The sequence below is a fragment of the Tachysurus vachellii genome, chromosome 18 (assembly GCF_030014155.1).
Source record: "Tachysurus vachellii isolate PV-2020 chromosome 18, HZAU_Pvac_v1, whole genome shotgun sequence".
Classification (NCBI taxonomy): Eukaryota; Metazoa; Chordata; class Actinopteri; order Siluriformes; family Bagridae; genus Tachysurus; species Tachysurus vachellii.
The window spans coordinates 8694088-8704596 of NC_083477.1; the positions used below are offsets into that span (position 1 = coordinate 8694088).

Sequence of the window (10509 nt, forward strand, 5' to 3'; positions counted from 1 at the left end):
AACACAAACATGGCAATTCTTTAAACTTCAAAAAGGAAAATGACCTTATTGAAACTTGAACCTTTTTTTTGCCTCATTGCATTTTGTTTAATGAGTTTGTACACAATTCTGTATGTAATGAGATATGTACTGTAGGACTGGAGATAAACCACCTTTATCAGATGACACTCCATAAGACTTGAGTGACAGCTACTCACCATAAGGTTTATTACAGTACCAGGGAAAATCAACATGTACACATTTCCCTGTACCACAGAAGATATTTTGTAGAGTGAATCTTGTAACTAGAATTGTGTAACAGTCTGGCTGAGTGAGGAGAAGTGTGTAACCCTAATCTTAACCATAACCTTAACCCTTAAACAAGCCTTGATGTCCTTTTTCATCGCAGATCCACTGGCTGCAGGCAGTGTGTATTTTACCTCTTTGACTACAAATGCATCTGCACTTTGAGGTGCACTTTTTAGGAAGTCCCCCTAGTAAGAACATACATTTTTATGGTTTTTATGGTTTGTGATTTGGATGGAAGAAGCTTAGTGGAAAGACAAATTATGTAGTACAGTGACTGAAATGAAATGTGGGCATGCTTAGTAAGTATATATATATGTCAGCTCCTCTCTATGAATTTGGTGGTTGCTTAATTCATGTTCAGTCAAAGTGGTAAGTTGCAGCACTGACGCAGAAAGGGAAATTCCAAGTAAAAAAAAAAAAAAAATCCCTTTTATTGCCTGGGATGTGATGAGAAGAAAACACTCATCCAGAGCATAAAACAGGCAAGATTTCAGAATCCATCGTTAACCAGTTCAAAACATGAGTAATATCTGATGGTATATTGCAGTGGTTTATATGGACATGTGTTCTGTGAACAGGTTCTATATGTAAATGTAATGCTCTTTCCTTGGTACTTTTTCCTCAGAGCAATCATCCCATTGTTTCTCCACAAGTGCAGTAAACCACATTTTGAAAGGATCACATCTGAGTTATTATAGTGACTGGCACAAATAGTTTCAAAACAAATTACACAAAAATATTTCTGCTGAAATGTAATCAGATTCAATTGGCCATACATAAAGCAGAGTAATTCTTTTTTTTTTTATAGATTCTGATGTGTACATGTGTTTATATTTATTAGACACTGTTATTCAAAGCGACTTACAATAGGGATTAACATGCACAGTATGTGTAGTCTGATAAACTCATAAGTGTGTGAAGAGGCAGTAAAAGATGAGGCTATTAATATACGCTTTGCTCTCTAATGGTGAAGTGCTTATGAATTTCTTTCCTACTCCGATACATAACAATACCAAAGTGTACACAAAAGTATATGGAATGATGTGTGCCAACTCAGTTCCAGTGGTTTGAGACAGTACCTTTTTCTGAAAATACTAAATACAATTTGACATTTATATAAGCTACTATATAAGATATTTTTTACTCCCCATTTTTTTCACAGTTTTAAAGTACTTTATCCTGACCTTTTTCTTCCTATTTTAATGATGCTTAAAATAAACAAACTGGAACTACTGAGTGGCCCAACAGAACAGGCTTTGACAGAGAGTTTGTATCCTGACAATCTCCCTTGTCAATCACAGTGACTAATCAGTCATCAGACTATGAGGAAGAGGCTAGATAGCACTTGTGCTGCCTGTGAGTTGTGCTGCCTTATTACTTATGAACATAAGCAATAGTTTTATAATCTGCACTTGGCTGGATTTGTGTTTCTCTGAGAGCTGACTGGTGAGGGGAATTGACAAAGACTAAATTAGGAAGAAAATATGGGGAAATTCTCCCCAAAATAGCGATGATGCTGGACATATACTGATTTGATATTAATACTGATTTGAATTTTTTATTAATTTTTTTTGGAAACAGAGTCATATATTTTTTAAAAACAGACATTATTTTAATTTTGATGACCAAATAATTAAGTCTAGTAATTAAATCACCCTGCAAACTGAAAATTGAAGCAGCTGCTATGTAATCTGTGTATATAGTCATTGTCACAAATATTTTTTAAATCAGTAATCATTAATGGAATCCTCTACTAGGATTTATAGGATGAAATTACTACTAGGATTTCTCAGCATCTGAATATTAAAGTAGTGACTATGATCTTATGGATCTTTTTGTTGGACATTTTTGTTTGGAAACAGTTGAATGACCTGTCTGAGCCCCACATTGGTACATGCCTGAAGCTAAAGTGTCAACAGCTCTTAATGGACAACAGCAATTATGAGCACTCAGAAGCACACCACTGAGATAAAGAGATATGGAAGAAAGGGAACGTGGTGTTGTACGCTGCTTCTGCTTGCACTTGTGAAATAATAAATCAGACATATCAGTGATTTAAGATCTAGTCCTCTTCATCTTTCTCTTTCTATTCTTCATCTGTCCATCCCCCACTTCCTCCCCACCCCCTTTCCTGACTTGTGTCTCCATTAAGTGCTGCCATATGAGTAAAAGCAATAGTCACCTAGTGGCCTCTGTCTGGACCTTTGCTATGAACAGAGTCCTTGTCCAACTACAACTACTGAGACAAACCAGCTTCTTCTACATGTGCATGTACACACAACTCTAAACACACAGATATCTACAAACACTTGTAGATAACACAGATCCACAAACACTTCTGATAAATTTAGGGCTTTAGACAATGCTTTAGTTATTCTGTGTGTTAACAAGTGATGTCTCTCTCTCTCTCTCTCTCTCTCTCTCTCTCTCTCTCTCTCTCTCTCTCTCTCTCTCTCTCTCTCTCTCTCTCTCTATATCAGAGGGATCCTCTCCCAGTAGCTCTGGCTGAGCTGATGAAGAGCGGCTCTGTCTCGTCCACAGAAGGTCTGCAGCTGCTTCTGCTCTCTGACTCCGTAGGTAAATCTGCTCCTTCCAGATTCATCATTTTTCACATACCGTATCACACTGGTCCATTCATGTCTTTTTTTTTCTCACAGTACGATTGCTTTGATAAGGTTCTGTTCTCTCAGTCACATCTCACATAAATGAGAATACACTGATATGTTATATCAATCAATTAAACTTTGGACCAGTGCAAGATATTTTGCATTGCATTAAACATTATTTCTAGCATTATTTCTGTTTTAGAGAAACAAAACGTTTTATTCTTAAAAGTATTAATGTACATTAAGAAATGCAAGAAAGATAACAGGTTTCTATAATAACAATTTATTTGTAGTTGTATGGAGAACATTTAACAGAATTTAACAAATAGACTGATTACAGAAATACTAAAGCTCTGGAGGTCTTTATAAGCTGAATGATAACAAGATCTAACTTGCTTCAGGGTCATTTAACAACATTCAATGTAACCATAAATGGATAAAAAGTATAACGAGTTTTATAAGGTCTTTTCATTCACTACTCCAATAGAGTGTTTTCTTAATAGATTTATAAAGGCATATTATAGGCTAAAGCTACGTTCACACATGCAGTGATTTGTCACTACACGTTTCCAGTCGCTTTACTGTGAAGTTGCCAGTCAGCGTTCCTAATACTGGTTGCCATGGTAATAACTTTTATCAGTGGGTGGCACAACTAGCATTAAACTTGACAATGAATCAATTCCAACCTCACTGCTAAAAAGAAATATTTGGCATTTGTATATAAAATTCAGCACTGTATATTTACATAAAAGCATAATATTATATGAAATAAAGTAGAAGCAGTTTGTGCTCTTTGCCACAGATCATACAGTATATGCTCTACTGTCTTCATTCATTGCTTCATCCATATTTGCATACCGTTTTCTCAACTTTGTTGCGTCACTGGACACACACACACAAACTAGTCGCCAGCGGTCGCTTTCTCACATGATACTGGAAGTCAGCAGCTCTCATTTTAAATAAATGATCTCTGGTCATGGTTGGGGGGGCACGGTGGCTTAGTGGTTAGCACGTTCACCTCACACCTCCAGGGTTGGGGGTTCGATTCCCGCCTCCGCCTTGTGTGTGGAGTTTGCGTGTTCTCCCCGTGCCTCGGGGGTTTCCTCCGGGTACTCCGGTTTCCTCCCCTGGTCCAAAGACATGCATGGTTGGTTGATTGGCATCTCTGGAAAATTGTCCGTAGTGTGTGAGTGTGTGTGTGAATGAGAGTGTGTGTGTGCCCTGCGATGGGTTGGCACTCCGTCCAGGGTGTATCCTGCCTTGATGCCCGATGACGCCTGAGATAGATACTCCCCGTGACCCGAGGTAGTTCTGATTAGCGGTAGAAAATGAGTGAGTGAGAGTGAGTGGTCACGGTTGCTATGTGTGAGTGTAGCATTAGCCATCTAAACACACACAGGCACACACACACACACACACACACACGAACACACGCATACGCACATGCACACACACACACACACACGCGTACACAAACACATACACAGAGACTGAGAGGCAGATTATAACAGATGTTTGGATAAAACAGATGAAGGACATGTAAAATATGTAGAGATGACATCACTCAGACTCATATAGAATTAATATTTTATTATTTTTATTCTTTTTATTATTGCAGATGACGATTTAGAGAGCGACCATGCCAACAATACCAACAATCGGCTGCCACGGAGCCTTCTGGGTAAGTTTCAGACAGCTTGTTATTTATATCTTGTGTTTCTTTCTCTGCTACTCTTTCCGTCTCCTTCACTCTCCTTCATTCTAACAGTTTTTTCTCACTTTTTTTAACTATGGATTAGATTTTCTCTGGCAGTTATAAATCACTGAGACGACTGACAATAAATCTTGTGCAGAATCCTTGGATGTTGTTTTTAAAATCTATTTGGATCTAAGCTGATGACTGATGCCAGCTAGCTGCCTGCTTGACTGATAGTTCTGTGTGAGTGTGTATGTGCTTGTGCAGTCGTGTGTGTCTCTGAGACTGGTGCCTTCATCTTGGTGATAATAGCCTCTCTATCACACTAAGCGTCGTTACCTCATTCCCCGAATCAGCAAATCAAACCTGTCAGTCACTGAGGTAGAGGTGTTTTCGAGGCAGAAGTATCAAATCACTGTCCCTGTCATGACAGAGAAAAATGTGGAGTGTCCGTGTAATGTGGCAGGATGTGAGTGCCAGTGCTGAGTGAACTCTTTTTAAGACACAAAATGTATTCTGCAGCATTTGTAGCATCTGTTATACCTACTGGCTATATCTCTAACTGAAAGAGCTTGTCCTTGTTTTCTGACTTCATCAGCTTTAACAGCTCACTTTAACTTTAATACAGTTTAGATCAGCAGTTAATCAGGTTTCTTGATAGTGGCATATGTTTTGTCTTGTTGCATAAGCCTTTTTAATATCTCTGTGTTTTTCTCTGCAGATGCTCAGCCAGCACAGCAAGCCCAGTGTAAGGTGAGGACAGAGGTCATGGAGGTCACTCGTGCGATGCTGGACCGAAGCAATGCTAACTTTCTGCTTTGGCCGCCATGTGTGGAAGTGCAGAGATGCTCTGGATGCTGCAACACAAAAAACCTTAAGTGTGTAGCTGTACTCACTCACACGCGTTATCTACAGGTATACACACATACACACGCACTCACACATGCACAAACTCATAGTCAGCCTCATATGTCAAACCTGTATATATTGGTCAAATAATCTAAACATTTTTATCCTTTAAATGTACTGTAATGATGAAGTGCAATTTAAAACAAAGGTCTATTGACTGAATAATTAATAAATAATCTTGAATTTAATATAAAGTAAATAGTCATGCACAATGACTTTTTATTATAACAGCGTGAAACTCCACCCTCTTGTCTAGGTGATGAAGATTGAGTATGTGAACATGCGGCCAGTTTACAATAAAGCCGTAGTCTCGGTTAACGATCATGTGGAGTGCCGCTGTCAGCCTGCTCCTCGTCCAGTCTCCCGCAGAAAGTCTTCTTCGCAAAAACAAGAAGCAAGAGAACGCTCAGGGAAACCTCGCTATAAAGATGAGCTTCACCGGAGAGATGAGCTTAAATCCAACCAGAGGCTTAAACTGGAGGATCTGATAAGCCACAGCTGGCTGCCCATAGAAAATGGACAGGATGCCTGGAGCCATAATAAGACACACCACGGAAAGAGCAGAGGTCATTTTCTTGGAGATGGAAAGAAGTATAACACCAGCTCTAACAACACAAAGAGCTGGTCTTCTGAGAAACTGACAAATCCTCTGCCCAATCACAGTAAGATAGAAGATACAGGTTTATTACTACACAATGAAACAAGGGCAAGAGAGAGAGCCAAAGATGTAGAAATACAGAAAAACAGTACAATAAATGATGATAGGCTGACTAATCGGTCATTAGTGAATGGGGTCAGCCCCACTCATATAGCCAATCAGATTCCACAGCAGGAGTCAATGGAAATACAGTGTGTAGGCCACAGCAAGTGTACAGGGAGCAGTCAAGCACACAGAAATGAGACGACTTCCCAAACAGGGACCAACCAGAATCAACTGCACAGTGAAGCACCTGTTGGCCAGAACAATCAGACTAGGGTTCCTAAACCTGCAGAGAAAATCAATCAAAAGCAAGGCCATGCCTTCAATGCAGAAACACATCCTAGTACAAGGATTAAAGAAAATGAGACCCCAGAAATGGAAAGCACTCGAGAGGTGACAGAAGAGACCAGAAGCACGTCCACTTTGCTAAAGGAAAGAAAGGCTTTAGAGGAGGAGAAAGAGGAGCTGCTGTTACTTCACAAGCGCCTTGATGAAGAAAAGCACAAACTTTACCTGAAAGCACAACAACACCGTCAACACGAGGACCAAAACCAGCACCAGACGCACCACAGTCCTCAGCAAACCCACACAACTACACAACAGACAGGTAACATGACATGACTAAAACAATTTAGCAAAGATTTGACATGCAATAAATTAATGGGCACAGGGATTTCCTCACAATTAATTTGGAAAATACCTCTTGTGTGCTACCATGGAAAGCATTCATGTAACATGACAGTTTATAAATGTGAGTTTTTCAGTATGCAAGTGTTCAAAGAGGCTCTGATATTTTCTATTTATTCTTTTTTTGTTCAAAATAGTGACAAATTTAGAAAGCGCTTGCATATATTTTCATGAAGAAGTGTGATCTGAAGATCCAGCACACGTGCAATCAAAGTCTGCATAGTGTGTGAGCCTTGTTTGTACTGTAAGCTACCGTCTACACCCCCATGCCCACCAATTAACTGACTGCTAATCAAGTCATGTAGCGGATTGGCGATTCTCACATTCTTGTAATGTACTAGTCAAAAGTGTACTCATAATATTTAAAAGACATTTGTTAGACATTTTGAACATATTTGAATTCATTAATTATCTGTCTAGAAAGCAGAACAACTTCTCCAGTCAAAATGTCCACTCCTCACACGCCCCCCCGTCTACCCGCTCGTACACCAAAGAGATTGAGGAAGCACCGCAACCGCATAAGCAAGGCTGTGATGAGGGCCATGCTTATGTAGCATGAAAAGGTGAGATAAACAACACACATATTTGTCCTTCTCTCCTAGAAACAAAGTTTCCTCCCTAAAGGCTTTTAGTCAAAATAGAAAGCTTGAATCGTTAACTATCCAAAAAAATCTTTGATGAAACCTTTGTTCTAAGTGTGTATTGTCATACATTGAATATTACAGTATAATGAAGTCATTGTGATGAGCCATCGTGTATGTACTGTAATTCCTCTCTTTTTCTGTGTTCTTTTTCATAGATGTGTAAGACGCAGTACCTGTCCAGATTGTTGCACTATCCTGAATAATATAATTTATTCATGTCTTCCTGCCCATGGAGATCCACAGCCTTTAGTACTAATCTTCATGCAGTAACCCTGTTTTGGGAGAGGGACAGAGCTACATTCCTACCATATTCCCTTGATATAAATAACAGTGATGTTATTAAAGGGGACAGAAGACATTAAGACAAACAGTTGGTGGACTCTCCAGTAGTAGCTCGTCAAAACTGCTCAGATGTCCTTTTCTTAAGTTATGGTCCCAGTTGGAAACCTGCCCCGATTCTGTGGAACAATGGAACTGAGGGATTGAGCATGGGAATGTGTCATTGCAACTTTTATGGTTGAAAAGAGACTTGCCTAAAAGTCTGGAATGAAAAAAAATACAAACACTGGACTTTAGAAGAGTATTGGAATCAATGAGTCTGGTCTGTGGAAACACTCAGAAATAAAAAGAAGCTCCCAGAACTCTCTGAAAATGCTAAGAAGCTTGTTCAGTTGGAAAAGACTGTTGAGTATATTTTAATCTAAATACTCTCTGGAAATAAAACATGGGTCTAGACATGATCTCTGAAAAAGACACAAGAAAGACTGATCTAGAACTCATTGGAATGAAAACACTGGACTATACAGTAGAAACGTAAATAGAAGCGATTAAATAAAAATACTACTGTTGTAGCTCCTCCGAGTGGCTTCTGGTTTTGTAGTTCTGTAACATGGAAATGAACTGAACGTTCTGTGGACTAGTGAAAAGTGACTTAGATGATCTGGGGAATGGAAAGACTAGTCTAGAATTAAATTGGAATAATGTCCAGTTTCTTTTCTCTATAGAGTTGAAACACTGGTCAGGAGGATTTAAATTATTAAGCAGTCTTAATGATCTTCTAGAAGTTTCATAATGATTAAGACTGATAAAGGTGCTGAAAATTGTCTTTAATAAGAAAGCATGTCGTAAGGGAGACAGGAAAACAAAAAGCTCCCTTCCAGCTCATATTCCATCCAACTGACATAATAAGTTTCTTTTCTGACCGTAGTCACCAGATCCACAGCTAATTTGAGTGGTGTACTGTTTCATAAACTCCCAAAAATAAAAATTGGTTCCATCTTGGACCCTATATGTCTTCCTTTCCTTTCCTATCCATTCAGGGGATCCCTTAAAACGTTAAAACCAAAGCATGCAAGATCCCAAGTAGAGCACCTTTATGAAGCTGAGAATTTTAACTAAGCAAAGGAGCCTTAAAAAACTCTATTATTGTTAGCGTGTTGTCATATCTGTAGAACATAGCATTCATAGCTGTCAGTGATGAGACATACTGGACAGATTCACATTATATAGTGGTAAACTAGACATAGAATAACACAAGTGTTTTCATTTATCCGTTCATACAAAAAGAGAAAGGTAATGAATAAAGGAAGAGAGAAGGAAATATAGATATAACTCATGAGCATATGTTCAGTGTTAAACAGTGTTTCCAGTATTTCTGGATTATTAAACCATAATACAATATTAAAGTCACAACCACTTAACAAATCATATACAACACATAAACACAGCAACGATACTGTTTTACTTTTCTTATTTAATTTTCATATTATTTAATTTGACTGCTAACACTGGAAATTCTCAGATGCCAAATGAAGGCTTGCAGTTTTATTGTATTAATATGGACCTCTTGAAATATGACGGTGCTATGTAATAATAAGAAAACAGCTTTAACATTATTGTTATTTATTCGTCTACAATTGCTTTGTGATTAGTTTCTCTTCATAAATTTTACCTATTTGTTTCTTTGCATTCTGTTAAATTTGTATTTGTGTTTTTATTTCCAGCTTTAGATGTATGTGAGGCAGTGTTTTGCAACACAAAAGAAATATGAATAAAGAGCTAAACTAACCTGAGTTAAGGTTTCATGATTTTTAAATATAGGTAGAAATATGGATTATGCTAACTGCTAAAGCAAAGAATAGCACACATTTATGTTTCAAATCACATTTAAAAAACACACTCAGTATGATTTGTAGGTGTTAAATTGAATGGTAATGGTATGCTATTGTATTCATTTGTTTTTCAGCATTGTCTGCATGTCTCTATGTTTTATAAAGTTACCTTGCATGGCTTATCATTCACATTACATTTCCCTTTTCTTGTCCTTACCTCATATTACATTTAATAATTTGCTAACACTGAGCCTATGACCTCTTTCAAAGTAAATCTTACTCACTTCCACTGCCTCTCTTTTCACCCCCTTTCTCTCCATCTTTCACTTATTCTTGTTGACTTTAACTAGACATTGTCAGAGTCCCACTCCTTTACCCATTTCACCAGTCAGTGAGGCAGGAGTGTATTAGCTTTGTCCCAGCCAGTCTGATTAAAACAAACACTTTGTGATTATGGATGCTGTTCACCCCTTTTGCATAAATCAGCCTGCCCTTGGTCACATGATCCTGGTGAGTGCAGGGAAGGAAGGAGACTCAAATTATTATACTGTTGCATAAACTGCATTGAGAAAGATCTTCTTAGACCATCTGCAAAATAATACTCTAATATCATGTCTCAAACTGGATATACATATATTTTTAAAAAAAATCACAGCATTTGGCCTTATACAGATCAAACTTTTATACAACTTATGCTTAAGGGCCTTGGTCAGTGGCCCAGCATTGTCAGCTTGGTGGACCTGGAATTCAAACCCACAACCTTCTGATAGGTAGTCCAACACCTTACTCACTAGGATGCCACATCCCCTATAGACTGTTTTGTAAGGCAGGGACACACTGAGGCAAGAGTCCTGAGCCCAACATAGGC

General features: G+C 38.3%; 1 protein-coding gene across 2 annotated transcripts in view; it reads left to right on the plus strand.

Annotated features, from left to right (window-relative positions):
* Window positions 1-9602, plus strand: part of pdgfbb (platelet-derived growth factor beta polypeptide b) — a 10731-nt gene extending 1129 nt beyond the window's left edge. The window contains exons 2-7 of one of the 2 annotated variants that reach the window (XM_060892338.1): window positions 2769-2865; window positions 4513-4575; window positions 5312-5505; window positions 5756-6806; window positions 7307-7449; window positions 7686-9602. In XM_060892338.1, the coding sequence (XP_060748321.1) occupies window positions 2769-2865; window positions 4513-4575; window positions 5312-5505; window positions 5756-6806; window positions 7307-7440 (1539 nt within the window). In that variant the 3' untranslated portion in view covers window positions 7441-7449; window positions 7686-9602. The remainder of the gene's footprint in view (window positions 1-2768; window positions 2866-4512; window positions 4576-5311; window positions 5506-5755; window positions 6807-7306; window positions 7450-7685) is intronic. The other variant, XM_060892339.1, reaches the window with a different exon arrangement.
* Window positions 9603-10509: the final 907 nt, after the last annotated feature.